General features: G+C 47.3%; 1 protein-coding gene across 1 annotated transcript; it reads left to right on the top strand.

Moving 5' to 3' along the window:
- The first annotated feature begins 5,967 nt into the window (after window positions 1-5,967).
- LOC123187894 (septin and tuftelin-interacting protein 1 homolog 1) lies at window positions 5,968-9,058 on the top strand. The gene is made up of 2 exons (XM_044599885.1): window positions 5,968-6,151; window positions 6,275-9,058. The coding sequence occupies exon 2, from the start codon at window positions 6,302-6,304 to the stop codon at window positions 8,852-8,854; it is 2,553 nt and encodes an 850-aa protein (XP_044455820.1). The 5' UTR covers window positions 5,968-6,151; window positions 6,275-6,301; the 3' UTR covers window positions 8,855-9,058.
- Window positions 9,059-16,015: the final 6,957 nt, after the last annotated feature.

Below are 16,015 nucleotides of genomic sequence, written 5' to 3'. Positions count from 1 at the left end.
TCCCATCTTCGATCTTGAGGATCGCCGAAATGCATTCGACGAGTTTACACGTCGGGTATCCGAGGAGCCCCTTTAAGTTTCCGGCCTTTATCAATGCCTTGATATTTTTATGCCACACCTCGGGTTTGAAGTTGTTTCCGGGAGGCAGTGTCCTCTTGCGTCCGAGCTCCAACGCCGGACTGCATTCGAGGTATCTTTTGCAACCGAACACCCATGTCGGACTGCTTCCGAGCTCCAACGCCGGACTGTGTCCAAGCTCCAACGCCGGACTATATCCAAGATGTCATAGATCATCTTGGTCCAAAAAAGTTGAAGGAGCTTAGCCGAGCTTAATGCCAGAAATGCCATCTATGGAGCCAGCCACTAGCGCCCGAGCTTTATGCCGGAGTGCTTCCGAGGTGGTGCACCACCCCGACTGTGGGCCGATTTTTTGTCAATATTTTTTATTGGTGCAATTTATTCTCTGCCGAGATATATAACCAGTAGCCCTCAAGGTGTGTATCGGTTTAAAACCCGAGATGCACCTGAAGGATGACGTAAGACCGCTAATCCCAGTAGCCGCTGAGACTCGGGTTGATTTGTAAAATCGGCCTGAGGATCAAGTCCTAGCTCGGCAGGATACTTCGAGACACAAAAAGCGGCGTGCTCAGTCCTCGAGACTCAGGTTGGGTGCGGCCGACCAACCCGAGGATCAAAATCTCCTCGGAAACTGTATTGCACTTAAAATTTCCTGCATTGGATAGGCAATGCAGTAGCCCCCGAGACACTGGTCGGGTGGCAACACCAGATCAGGGGATCGATGTGCCTCTTTAATATTTATAAATAATAAGCCCGAAGCCCAGTAGCCCCCGAGCCTTAATGCGGGCACGGGTGGCCGAATTAAGGATCAATATCCATAGTAAAATCACAAATTATGTGTAATGACTCTATGTATCCAAGTACTTTACGTCATTAATGCTCGGATCCGCATTGTACAAAACTTTGTTGATCGACCATCAGCTTCCACCTCCTCGGGCAGTAGCCGAGGAGTGTTTGTCCTACTTTATAAAGCCTTTATGAGGGCAAAGATTTACGACAAACAAGGCAATCTGACCATACGGTTTTATAAAGAAAGGTACGCAGAGAGATATGTTATATTACTGTTTAACATAAGAAATGTCTTCCAAAAAAATAGTCCCGCTATCAGTTCCTTTCTTTGGGTTGTCATGTTAAGCATGATCATGAAACCTCAGCTCTAATGTAAGAGCAAAATATCGAGGATTTAGTTTGGGAGGCCAGTTAATAGCCCCCGGTAGTGTTCGGCGACAGTCGAGGTCAAGCCGTAAATACTTCGGCCATTGTTATGAGTGGCCCGTCATTTTAACACAGTCATCGGATCGCTGACCAGTTTATGCTTATTATGACAGTCAGTTTTCGGCTTCCTCCACTAAGATGTTTAACCGTGTGAGCTGGAAGCATAATCGCAGTGGTTCTCCCTTTGGATGCCTAGCCGAACAAAGTGGAACATAGGAAGCAAGTGCAGGAGCCGGACAACCCAACTATTGACCAAAGACACAATTCGAAACCGATGCATATATAGCAATATCCGAGAATATTTTTGCCGAATCTATAAAGGTGTCCGGCATTGCACTGCGAGACTTGTGCTGAAAACACACAAATAGTTTAAAAGTGCCATGAGCTTGGAAAACCAAAAAACGTCAGTAAAAATTTGACGTCCGAACAAGATCAAGTGTTCGGTGCCAATCCAAAAATTGGTCTTAGAAAAAAAGAGTGCTTCTGTCGTGCTTTAACATTACACATCCGATCTCAAGACTTCAAGCGGGTCAGCCTACGGCTGCAGCCTCCTATCCTGAAGGCGGAGTGCTTCTCATTGGACCAGTTCGGTCACTAGAGAGAAAATGGGTTATCTGGCTATTGACCACACACTCACGTCGAAAAAGGAGCGATAGAAAAAGACTTTGCAACGACCAAGAAGAAAACACATTTACTATAAAATAGCTCATATAAATTTTAAGAGCCCCCAAGTGACTTGGATAAAAGGTTTTATGTATAATGATTATATGTACCGAAGTACTTATATCATATCTTTGTTCAACCGAACTTTAAAAGCGTCTTAACCGACCGTCGGCTTCTTCCTATTCGGTCAAGGACCGAAAAGTGTTATGTACTCCACCTGTCGAGAATATGGACAGTGTTTCCGATGACCAGGCAACCGGGCCATAAGGCTGTAACAGACAAAGCGCGCTCAGGGAACTTATGCTATATTACAAACGAAGTGTAAGAAGCATCTTCGAAGAAAATAGTACCCCCACCAATACCTTTCTTCGGTGCTCATTATTATTATGAGACTTGTGCAATAGATTTTTTGTACTCATGAGTTCCGTTGTGTGCCGACCATGATTGAAAACAATAAGAGCGCTAGCTTTCGGCTTCACCCAGTCTGAGGTCAGAGCTCGGAGGACCCGGTCGTGACAATCGCAGAGGTGCTCCCTTTACTCCCTAGTCGAACAATCGGGAACGTAGGGGTAAGCACAGGAGCCAGGCAACCCAGCTTGCAAATCGCTTAAGTCAATATGGTGCATATTGTGTAATACACGAACAAGGAACGAAGCCATACAAGTATAATCATATGCAAGAGGAAAAGCTCTATCAAGGGAGCCCCCAAGTAAACGGGGTATTTGAATTTGTGTGTCACAAACAAAGTTTGGACAAGAAAATTCTTTACAAGCAACTTTTTTTCAAAAAAGTATAATGCTTGGTCGAACCGAACACAAGTTAAAAATTAAAACTTTGAGCATGAAAGCGACTTAGCTGGTTAATGTGTTCGGCATTGATGACGCGGTCCGAGCTTGATGCGGGACAAGGTTTCATCCCCCAAGCCGGTCCCGAGGTGGCGGAGCGGAGAGCTTGACACGCCGAAGTGGTGACATGGAAAGGTCAATGTAGACCGGCAGAGTGATGCCGAAGTCCCGGGATCATTTTCCTGTGCATAAAAAATAGTGCAAACCGGAGATAATAGTAATAATGATAATAAAAAAATTGTTGCATAATAAATAAATTTATGCAAAGTGAGTAAATAAAATAAATATGGCCTGGTGCCGAAGTCAATATCGATGCAGGGCGTCGGCATGATGCAGTAAAGGCGTGGCAAAGCCTGAATTCACAGGTCGGTCCGAGTTCCGGATGCGGCGTTCGCCGGACTATGTACGGAAACTGACCGAACCACCATGCGACCGTCGTTAATGCGGCCATCATTTGATAGACCTGTGCACAGATGATGGACAAACCAGAGTAATAATTCCTTGGGAAAAATAAACCCAAACAAGCAAAAAAATACTAGGATTAATAGCACCTGGTTTATTTGTTGTAGCAATCCGAAGAAAGGTGATTCCCAAAATTGGGACTCGATCCGCGCACCCATTGCCTGATGGGTGATAAAGCGATGGCACAGCGATGCTGGCAAAGGTTGGCTCGCCGAGGCAAAGCCCTCGGTCCAGGTAACGTGACGGAGCTGGTTGGCTAGTGACGCCGAAGTCTCCGGAGTATAGGTTGATGAAGATATGGCGAAGCCCTCGGTCCAGCCGAGATGTCGAAGCCTCGATGTCAGTCGATGAGTCGAAGTAGGTCGGCGTGATGGACACCGGCTTGAAGAAGCAACAGTGCGGCCCTGCCGATGCATGTCGTGACGTGGTCGATGCCGGCTTGATGAAGTGACCGTGCGGCGATGCCGGTATGCCCGCTCCGTGTAATCCGTGGGGCGGCGATGTTGGTGATGATTTATCCCTCGCGATGCCGGACTTTTGTTCGGCTTGCCGAGATGATGATCCGAAGAAGTTGAGATCGGCTCAACAAAGTGACGACGCATCTAGCGCAGGTCGACAGCCGTGGAGCAATATTACCGAACTGGTTTGACACCAGCATGATGTTGAAGATTATGTTCAAAAGATTATAAAGTTAGTGGGATGTGTTCGGAAACAAAACACAACACCCCATACAAAACTTCCTTCAAAAAGGATGTCCGAAATCCCGTTCATAAAAAAGATGAACTCGGGTCGGATTCGTTTTCGCGCAGAAAACAGATCCAAAAAGTGATGCACTAATCGGAAGGTTCCCGGAGTTTGGACGGTCGGATCGAGCTGAAATTTGGAGGGGTGGTAGATATGGGAATTCTGCAGTAGATGAACGGTTGGATCTTCCAAAGGACCTCCGAGCTAGGCTCTGGAGACCACGCCCTAAACTCGTCCAAATCCCCATCCAGATTTGACAAGGCTCCGGTATATCGTAGATTGTCGGAGATTCCTCTATCGGAACTCAACGAAATTTTCCAGGGTTATTGTAGACTCAATTCCACACAATTACACCGAAGCAATCATTAAAGAGACACTTGAGGAGGCGGTGGCGGCGGACACAAGTTTGTTGTCCAGAAAAACAGCACGGTCGCCCGAGGGCAATGTTGACGTTGAGCCCCCGGGCTCCCTGGATGATTCCTCCATGATCTTGATAGAGATCGGAGTTGATGTTTATAAAGGCCCTCATCCGAACATGACGATCGGAGGTAGGGCGCAGTCCTTGGTCGAACCAAGGTGACCAGTCAAGCTGGTGACGAAGATGTCGAAGTCGCAGTTGATCTGCAGGCGAGCCATCAACCTTTTGCCGAACACACAGCGGAACTCTTAATGAAAGCACCAATGTCGGTGTCAAAATCGGCGGATCTCGGGTAGGGGGTCCCGAACTGTGCGTATAAGGCGGATGGTAACAGGAGGCAGGGGACACGATGTTTTACCCAGGTTCGGGCCCTCTTGATGGAGGTAAAACCCTATGTCCTGCTCGATTTATTCTTGATGATATGGGTATTACAAGAGTTGATCTACCACGAGATCGGAAAGGCTAAACCCTAGAAGCTAGCCTATGGTATGATTGTCTATCTATCTATCTACTAGCCTGGCCTCGGTTTATATAATGCACCAGAGGCCTAGGATAACAAGAGTCCTAGCCGAATACGCCGGTGGGGAGGAGTCCTTGTCTTGATCACCAAGTCTTGTAGAATCTTCCATGTATGCGGCAGCTGTCCGAACTAGCCCATGAGTATATGGCCATGGGGGTCCTCGGCCCAATCTAACAGATCGGGAGATGACGTGGTGAGTATCCCTAGTTCAGGACACTGTTAGTGACCACAACCTTGATGAATTGTTCTTCATTCGCTGTACTCCACTAGCCATGGTTGAATATCTTCTGTTCTTTGTTTTTTAGATAGCTCATCACTCATAGCCGAGCATCTCCAGGATATTGTTTGAGGGGTGAATCAAGTTTTATTCATCAAACACCACAAAATTGGGATACAATTTTAGTCATGGGATTGGCCAAGCCAGATGTGACGTTTCAGACCTAACGAAAGTGAAAACTTGACTAAATTATGTGCTTCAACATTGACATCACGACCTTTAAAATTAAAAATATAGTTAAAAGACAATGTGTGTAGCTTAATCTCACTAATATTGCTCCATTGTTTCCTCGCCCACCTTTCTGGATATCCCCAGTCACCTGTTTAGCGTCAGAAGCAATGGCCAAACGATGGAGGTGAAGATCTTTAGCTAGCGCTAATGCCTCACTGCACGCAATGAACTCTAATATCGATGGGCCGTCCACTCATCCAATGACAAGAGCGCTATTTCCTAGGAACGTTCCATCTATATCTCTACACACCGCTGCTGCCGTTTCTCCCACTCCTTTTCGGACATCAGCATCAACGTGTATCTTTGCATAGCCCGTTGGTGGGGGGGGGGGGGGCACTCCCTTTGACCATCTCAAGCTCGTCAATAAATCTATTTTGATGAAACAATGGGTACCTTGTGGGTTTTGAAAGATACCATCGTGGATCATGGTCAACCATGGGCCCAAGCACCCTTCGCCATTTGACATTCTATATCAGCCCATGCTTCCAGCTATCCATACAGCCCGAATCGGACCACCCCATAGTAAAGCCCATATTACACACAACCGACCTTACGGGCTGTAGCCGACCGCGCTGTCACGGAAAAACAGTCGCTCGTGGAAATAGTCCCTCCGACGCGCTCCCTCCCTCCGTCTCCACCCCGACCCGTGCTCGGCGGCGGCGGCGAACTCCGGCGGACAAGGCGTCTCGGGCGGCAAGGTAGACACCGCCACCCCTTTTCAGTTCCCACCCCCGCTTTTTCCGTCCCATCGTGTTGATTGGCCGAAACCCTCGGTGAAACCCTAGGTTCTGATTCGAGATTCGCCCGTCTCAACATCTCAGGTCGAGTATCCGGGAGGCGGCGGAGCCATGGAGGAGGACGCCGAGGGCATGGACCGCCTCGACATGGACGGCGACTTCGTGGGCGGCCGCTTCGGCCGCGACGGGGAGTTCTACTACCAGAGCCGTCGCGAGCGGGCGCCCCAGACCAGCGAAGACGCGCTCTACGGCGTCTTCGGCGAGGGGGACTCCGACTACGACTCTGAGGAGGACGAGGCGTCGCGCCGGCGCCGGCGCCGCAAGCGCCGCATGGACGACTCCGAGCCCGACCTCACCAGGCCCGTGCAGTTCGTCTCCAAGGGCATCAGTGCCCCAAAGCCAGAGGAGGATGAGGAGCAGCAGAGGCCTGGGCTTGGCCAGGCCGCGTCCTCCTCGGGCACTGCTGCCGCCGCCGCCTCCGAGGAGGATGCAGAGGAGGACCAGGATCCGTACATCGACCTGCCCACAGGGTTTGGGCAGCGGATCGCCGAGGGTGCACGCGCGAGGCGGGAGGAGAAGGAGCGGCAGCAGGAGTCGGCCAAGCGCCGGCGCAGTGCATTCGGGGCAGGGTTTGAACCTGGAAAACCAGCGCCGCCACCTGGGAGCCTGGAGTCCAACACGAAGGTGGCTAAGATGATGGCTATGATGGGGTACAAGAGAGGAGAAGGCCTCGGCAAGAATGCTCAGGGAATCACTGCACCAGTGGAGACCACCTTACGCCCCAAGAACGCCGGACTCGGCAGCGTCGAGGGGTTTAAGGAGCCCAAAGCTTTCACTCCCAAGGAGAACTTGCCACCCCCACCTCCTCCACCGCCTGCCAAGAAGGAAAAGCAACGGTGGTCCAAGAAGGCCAGCTTGAAGAAGGATCAGGTCTTGACTAAGAATGAGCTGTTGGCAAGGCGCGCTGAGCAGGAACAGGATGAGCAGCCCACATTTGTCCAAAAGGTGATTGACATGCGAGGGCCTCAGGCTCGTGTGTTGACAGACTTGAAGGGGCTCAGTACTGAACATGAGATGGAGGCAAATGATGTGCCGATGCCGGAGTTGCAGTACAATGTGCGGCTGCTTGTTGATGAGACTGAGGCTGATATTGTCAGGTTGGATGGGCAGCTGCGGCGGGAGCAGGAGAAGGTGGCTAGTTTGGTGCGGGAGAAGGAGAAAGTAGCAAAGCAGGAGGCTTTGCAGAAACGCCAGCTGCAAGTTATGGAGACAATTGCAGATGTGCTGGAGAAGGTCCGGGTTGATGACACCGCTGGTTTGCTCACTCTGGGGGGGTTGCTTAAGACCTTCCAGGGATTGAAGGTGCGCTATGAGGAGGAGTTCAAAATTTGCAGTGTTGCATGGGTTGCTTGCCGATTTGCGCATCCACTACTTATCCGGGTATTTCAGGGGTGGCAGCCTCTGCAGAATCCATTGTTTGGCTTGGAGGTCATGTCATCGTGGAAGGATTTGCTGCAGGGAGACCAGCCATATGATTTCTCAGATGCTACTGAATCAATGGCTCCATATGCACAGCTGGTCAGTGAGGTCATCCTACCAGCTGTGCGGATATCAGGAACTAATTCATGGAAGGCTAGGGATCCAGAACCAATGCTCCGTTTTCTTGAGTCATGGGAACGGTTGCTGCCCCCTATCGTGCTCCATTCAATATTGGAGCATGTAATAATGCCAAAGCTCACAGCTGCAGTCGAATCTTGGGACCCGCGGAGCGAGAATGTGCCAATCCATGTATGGGTACACCCATGGTTGCCAACTCTAGGGCAAAGGATAGAGACATTGTGCCACTCTATCCGGTACAAGCTGAGTAGTGTCCTCCAATTATGGCAAGCTCACGATTCATCAGCTTATGCTGTGCTATCTCCATGGAAGGGTGTATTTGATCCAGCAAGTTGGGAAGACTTGATAGTGCGTTATATCATTCCTAAGCTGAAAATGGCGCTCCAGGAGTTTCAGATTAACCCAGCAAGCCAGAAGTTTGACCAGTTTAACTGGGTTATGATCTGGGCTTCTGCTGTTCCGGTACACCATATGGTTCATATGTTGGAAGTTGATTTCTTTAGTAAGTGGCAGCTGGTTTTGTACCATTGGTTGAGCTCACCAAATCCTGATTTCAATGAGATAATGAATTGGTATAAGGGCTGGAGGGGCCTTTTCCCACCAGAGTTACTTGCCAATGAACGCATACGGATGCTTCTAACGGCTGGTCTTGAGATGATGAACCAAGCTGCTGAAGGACATGAGTTGGTGCAGCCAGGGGCTAGGGAGAATGTTGGCTTCTTGAGAGCAACAGAGAAGCGGCAATTTGATGCAGCACAGCAAGCATCGCAATACCCATCTTACCATGCTGTACCAGGAGCAGCCATGGGAGATATGAGCTTCAAGGAGTCTATTCAGGCATATGCGGCTGACCAAGGTTTGTTGTTTATGCCTAGAGTTAACAAATTCTATAACGGCATGCCAGTGTACGAATTTGGCACCGTGAGCATTTGCATAGACTCTGTCAAGCGACTACTCTATGCACAACTTCAAGAGGGAACTGAAAGATGGAGTTCTGTGTCTCTTACACAACTGCTGGAAATGAACCGGATGGCAAGACCACGTTAGGAGATCATCTATAGCTTGGAAGTTTCATCTGATCATTTTTCCTGCCAGTGTAGGTAGTCTTCAAATGTGTCTCGCGATCATTGTTGTAGAATTACTTGATAAAGAACAAAATTTCTGATGATGTATCTGAATGTGATTTTCCACATTTCAACATGGAACTTGGTTATTGCCCTAGAACGAATAATTGATGCAGAACTGTTTCTACATGTACATTGAGATACTGTTTATTTTTTGAGGTTGTTATTTTGATAAGTTCATTTCTTGTTTTGTTTCCTGCGATAATCGAATGCCCTCCCACTAGGATTATTAATGTGCATCTAGCTTTTGTCACTATGTATTAAAGATTTAGGAAACTACCACACGTACTGTAATACTTTTGGATGGATGAATTTTTTGCTCGATGCCATGTTCAGCTATTAATATGACATTTTGGGTTATTGCTGTGCATAGCTTTTGCTGTGTTGGGTGCATATAATTTTAAAATTTGTTGGTTGTAGCATTTTATCCAGTACCACTCTTCTTTACATTACATATAAAAAGGAAGATGACAGTAAGTAGTTTTGCTTAAGTCAAGCTTACACATAGTGTCCATCTCATATTTAACTTCTTTTACGGTTCGGAAAGTAGATGGCCCATCTATTTGTATACAAGGTGGTTTACACTGGAATTTAGGAAGTTTCGTCAAGGCTTATATGATACTGCTTTTCAGTATTTTGAAGGTCCTTTGTCAACCCTTGCTTTCAATGTTCGAGCTTCGTCCTGAGGTCTTTATTTATTGGAACTGCAATTTTGAGGTTCCTCTTGATTTCGGGGCCTGATCTGGTAAGAGATATTTTCTACTCTTCTGTACCTAGTCCGTATCCAAGATATCTTCACTTATTTCGCGCTACGGCTGTATTGCTAAAATCATAGTCATTGCCAATAACTGCTGATGCATTTGATGGACAGAGTTGACATTGTCAGTTTGAAATTGTCGACATATCAGAATGCCATTTTTGTCTGTTTCATGCTGTGCAATTCACCTGTTCTTCATTGTCCGCGTGAGATTCTGCTGTATACTCCCTCCGTACAGAAAAGGTGTACTTTCAACTTTCTTGGAGAGTCAATCTTTTTGAAGTTTGACCTAATTTATACAAAAAAATTACCAAAATTTAAACCGTCAAATTAGTATCATTAGATTTGTCATACTATGTATTTTCATTATATACTAAATTGGTGGCATAAATATTGGTCAATTTTTATATTAAATTGGTCAAACTTGAAAAAAATTGACCCTCCAAAAAATGCTGGAAATACACTTTTGCTGGGGTGGAGGGAGTACTTGACTAAACATTCATCTAGCTATTTATGTGGACACAAAAATGAGTGAATTACTGCTGTCGATTGTCTGACTAGTGTTTCCATGCGATCTAGTTCGATTCTGTGGATAACTGACTCTCATATACTCCCTCCGTCTGGGAAAGCTTGTCCCTGTGGCGTTTTTGCAAAAATGCCCTCAAAGAAACAACGACCGAACCCGCAGTCCATCGTCCCCTTCGACAGCTCCGCTCGTGCAGCTCCACCGCTCCCCTGCGGCACCGGCGACACCGCGCAGCTCCACCACGCCGCTCCGCCGCGACCCGCAGCTCCACCGCTCCCCCCATCCCCGCCCGTCGATTTGTTCCCTAAAATACTCACCTTTCCCCATCCCTGCCCGTGACGAGGCCGAATGTGTACCACTCCAGCATCCCCGGCGCGGCGTCCAGCCAGAGGAAGAGGCAGTCGTGGGCAGCGGCGTTGGCTTCCAGCCCTCCACCAGCGCCTCGATGTAGGTGTTGGAGCCGCTGGCAAAATTTCAAATTGGGAAGAGCAAAATCTCACATTTCTTTTTCCGGCGGAGATAAAGGCGGCTCTCTCCTCTTCATAGGGTACGTGCAGAGCACACACCACTACAGGCTCTATCCTATGATATCTTGTCTAGCTAAATTTAATGGTCTCGCTGCTCCCTGCTCAATTTTGGTGCCTGTGGTGTCTGGAGTCTGACTTGAAGATCAGATCCAGCTCCATAGTTTTCAGTTTATAAAATTTCACTGAATTTTACTGTATGAGAAAGCCTGTATAATTTTCAGCTCCATAATTTTTAGTTTGTAGAGCTGGAGGTCAGATTCAGCTCCATAATTTAATTTAATTTTATTGAGAGAGGTAATGTACTCCCTGTCTCAGTTCTTCTGTTGCATGGACATTCCTTAAAGAAACATGACACAGCAAAATTCAGATGAACATCCTCAAGCCCTTGTTCTTATTCTTATTCTGTAATCTAAATTTACTGACTGAATTTTTATTCTTATTCTTAGTGTCAAAATTCAGAGTTGGGAGCAGTTGTTGTTGACTAAAGGTTATGCCCCCAATGCCAAGATTGACAGGAGTAGCAAGAGTAGAAGAAGATTACTGTATTCACTGAATTATTTTTGACAGTAGTTGTTGTTGACTAAAGGTTACGCCGTCGACCAATTCACATTGCTGGCGCCGCTGTCCCATAGAAGGTCAGCACAGTGCACATCTCCACCACTCCACTGCGCAGCTCCATCCCTCCTGCATGTGGTCAGTTCAGTTCCACTATTTCCCCCATTCCATTACAGTGTTAGTGTTGATGTCTGTTGTGTTTACTGAAAAAATAGTATTTGGTGTGATGTCTGTTGTGTTCTCCACTGGAAAAAGTAATCTGATTGTAGCACTGGAGTAGTCACAAGTGCCATTTTTTCAAATTTGCACTGGAGTAGGCATGTGGTGCTGCTATGTGTGTTGGAGTAACAACTCTGTAATTGTATGACACTGAATGTTTTGGTCAAAACTGAATGTTGATTGCTTGCATCATCTACTCTGAATGATTTAATACTGACTACTTCAGCATCTATAGACTTTGTGTTGTGGCAGCAGCTAAAAACCCTACATCTTGTCTCTCTGTTTTTTAAAGCTGCTGTTTCAATTGTTACTGAACCTTGTTAAGTTTTAAACTAAATGATTACTAGTGCATCTAGGAATCATTTAAGTTCTGCTGCTATATGAAGTGGTGCTGCTATATGACCATGCTGGAATATGCATTTACATAGACTGACTGATGGCTGAACATATTCTTGACTTTGTTACTGTATTTATCTAGAGATGGGAGTATATCACCATGTCCTGACTTTGTTACTCTTGCACTCACCTATGCTGCTCTTGCACTGATTTCAGCTCCCTCTCTCAGTTGTTCTGTTGCATGACGATGTATAGATAGAAGTTGTTCCCTGTGGTCCAAATAGATCTGAGTAGGAAAATGATCTGAGGCCATTGAGAACAGTGATACTCTGGCTGATCATTACTGGTATAAAATCAAACTGATCACTATTGTTATCAAATCAAGCTGATCACTATTGAATTTTATGTACAGTACCAACAATTTTCTGAAGCTAGCAGCAACAAGTTAGATAAGAGAGAGAGGGAGAGAAGTAAAGCAAACAAAAATTCAAATAATTTACTACTATATCAAGTAAAGCAAGCTGTAGAGATATCATTCTCACAGAGTTGTTCCTTTTGAGAGATTAAAAGTACTCGTCCATTTTGGCAACTAGAGGTTTAAAGGTTTCATGAATACTTAATGTTCTCTGGTGCTATATTTCTGAAAACATCCAAGTTTTTATCACTTTGCTAGCATCCACAAATTTATGTTTCATGTTTGATTGTTTTCTTTTTCGCTGTGCAGGTGAGCCCACCCGTTGCTTTCAATGCCATGAGCATGAATGAGCTAAGAAAATGGAACGAACAGTACGGAGAAGGTGGCAGCAGGAGTAGATCACCATTTGGGTTCGGCAGCTAACATGATTCCGGTAGCAAATTTTCCACACTGTACGGAGAAGGTGGCAGCATGATTGCAGACTGAAAATGTTTTTTTTATAAGAGACTTAAAATGTTGGAGCGACAACAGTAACTGTTCTTGATCTTACACAATTGTAGCGATATGCTACTTTGCATCTAATTAGGATTCTAGACCTCTTTGCATGAACGCTGTGCCAAGGACATTGAAAAATAAGTAAATTACAGGGGAAATTAAATTAAGCTTTTATCAAGAGATCACCATTTAAGTACAAAATGTAAAAAGACAGTCTCTCAGATTCAGAGATGACATGTGTTTATCTAAATTTGGAGTAACTAGTATACCAGTTCTAACAATGTTTAATTTGTTTGCCAAATTTCTTGTAATTCAGTTAATTCAATTTGAAAGGTCTTGTGCACTGAATTTTAGAAGTATTGCTTGTCAAATCAGTGTGTAGAAATTTTAGGGCTATGTCTAGAAAATCATGTTAGTCCAACAATATTCATCTTGTTTTCAGTTTTAACAGTAACAGTTTTCCGTTTGTAAAGCTTTAGCTAACTGAACATGCCACTGTTGCTCTGTTGATCTACTGTAAGTCTTGTACTACTGCTGCTATTTCTTCTGCTGTTCATCTGCTTCTTCACTTTCTGGTTGTTGTACTTCTTGATCTCCTGCTGGCTACTCCCTCTGCTTCTTCATTCTCTGGTTACCACTGTTGAAACTAGTCTCCTGCTGCTATCCCTTTGCTTCCTGGTTGTTAAAATTCAGAGTTGTCGTGCTGCTGCTGCTGCTGCTTCAATCTGTGGCTCCCTTTGCTCCTGACTCTCCTCCCTTTGCTCCTGGTCCGCCGCCGCCGTGCTGCTGCTGCTTCAATTCAACAGAGGAGGCTGCTGATGCTGCCAATTAACAGAGGAGGCGATGACAGCCGCTGCTGCTGCCAATCAACAGAGGAGGCCAGGACAGCCTGCGGCGGCGATGGGCGAGGGGACGAGGAGGGGCGGCGCAGATTGGCAGCAGTGGCGCAGGTGGGTGGCGGCGCGCTGGGCCCTACGGCGACTGCCGGCGGTGGTTCCTACCGCGGGCGATACTTGGGACGAACGCGGCGGGCGAGGAACTATCGGTGGTCGTCGGAATGACGGGATCGCGGGCGGAGCGGACCGGCAGGTTCCACGGCTCCACCTCCGCCGGCTACGCCTGCGCTGCGGGGTCGCCGGGGACGGGGACGGGGAGGAGGACGAAGCAGAGGGGGGCGGGGGCGTGACTAACAGGGGCGGCGGGGCGAGGCTCAGGGACGGCGCTGGCGCAGGTGCGCGCGGGGTGCTGGGCCGTACGGCGTCTGCCGGCGGCTGCTGGAGCTGGTTCCTGCCGGCAGGGCGCAGGCGAGGGTGGAAGGAGGAAGAGGGGGTGATTAGCAGGGGGTTTAAAAGCGCGAGGTTTTTTTTCCAAAAATAAAAATGAACTGATCCTGGACAAGTTTTTCCGGACGGAGGAAGTATATGGTTTGTGTCACCATAAATATGAATTTATCTCAAAACAGCCACACATGAATTGCCTGAGGAGCCAGATCAGTAATTTATTCAGCAAGACGTGTGAACTTTCTGTTTCATTACTTTTATCTTGTGAGTTATCCATTACTGGTTTAGAGAACGCCGGCCTTTATTGATCAAGCAACAAATTTACAAAGAGTCTTCCGGATGCAATTTGGAGCAGAACGAAAAATACAAAGACTAATAGAGTTCAAACTTGATCTAGCTAAAACATGAGCTAAGACATTGAGGTGCCGACGAACATGCATGAACGAAGCAGCAGGAAGGTCTCTTGCCACCACTTTGATATCATTCATAATGGATCCAACATCAGAACGATCCCTGGTCGGAGATGACAAATGTTGTACCACCGAGAGGCAGTCCGACTTGAAGACCACATCAGCAAAGCCTTCCTCTCGCACAAACCTGTCCGGCAGTCCGACTTGAAGACCACATCAGCAAAGCCTTCCTCTCGCATAAACCTATCCGGCAGTCCGACTTGAAGACCACATCAGCAAAGCCTTCCTCTCGCACAAACCTGTCCGGCAGTCCGACTTGAAGACCACATCAGCAAAGCCTTCCTCTCGCATAAACCTGTCCGGCGGTCCGACTTGAAGACCACATCAGCAAAGCCTTCCTCTCCCACAAACCTGTCCGGCAGTCCGACTTGAAGACCACATCAGCAAAGCCTTCCTCTCGCACAAACCTGTCCGCCCGACGAAGCGCCATGGCTTCAGCTACTTCAGGATTCAGAATACCCTTTAGAGATTCAGAGCAAGCAGCCACACACTGACCCAAATGATCCAGAATCACAACACCCACTCCGGCTTTATTCAAATCTTCAGAAACAGCAGCATCAGAGAAAGCAACCAGCTTACCTACCGGCGGCGGGGACCAGAGAGGGTTCAGGGCAGAGGTCTCACGCCTATGTGCAGGTACAGGTTTGTATAGGTGTTTGATGATCAACTCAATATAAGCCTGGGTCCTAGCTGCTGTGCGCCTCGGGTGTGGGGCTTCCGGTTCATTTCTCGCAGCGTTAGCCTCCCAAATATGCAAAATCGTCACACTCATGACCGTTGCTTCCTAATCGGAGCATCTGGAGAGATAATCGAGTAGCCACTGCTTAGGTGATGTAAAGGACGTCCGGCAGAGTTTGATTCCAGAAGTCTCCTTGATCGCCTCCTATACTACGCGAGCATGAGAACAGAATAGCAGTGCATGCTCCACACTCTCCGGCTTGCCACAGAAGTAGCAATTCGTCCGAGTCGGTACATGGCGATGACGAAGCTGCTCGCCGGAGGGAAGGCAATCATGAGCCAAACGCCATAGCACAATTTTCATCTTGTTGGGAGCTTTGACCCTCCACAACGCTTTCCATAATTTTTCCTCCTCCAGTTTACGCCAGGGATGGACCAGCGGACGCGTCAGCGGACAAGCACAAATCTGAGTTAGATTGCAAACTACCATTCATACGGCATATGTGGGCATTCTGAGGAGGCGGCGTTGGCTATTTGTAGAGGGGCATCTCATCTTAAGAAATTATTTTGAGTAATCATGCGATCAATTATCACAACCAATCACATGACCCCTAGCTAGCCAGCTAACTAATCGTAAAATGACAACCGAAGACCCGCACTGAAAGCAACATTGAAGAAACACATAAATTTTGAGAATCAAGCAAAACGAAATATTATCTACTAGAGTATATTCCAATGAAAACCTCCCAAAATGCCCCCTCGTCTCGCCTCACCCGCTCCCGTGAGCGGGTGGTGAACCCTAGCATGAGCGGCGTTCCTTCCCGCC

This window comes from Triticum aestivum, chromosome 2A (genome assembly GCF_018294505.1).
Source record: "Triticum aestivum cultivar Chinese Spring chromosome 2A, IWGSC CS RefSeq v2.1, whole genome shotgun sequence".
NCBI lineage: Eukaryota > Viridiplantae > Streptophyta > Magnoliopsida > Poales > Poaceae > Triticum > Triticum aestivum.
The sequence above is the reverse complement of the archived record's forward strand: the minus strand, read 5'-3'. Positions and strand labels throughout refer to the sequence as shown.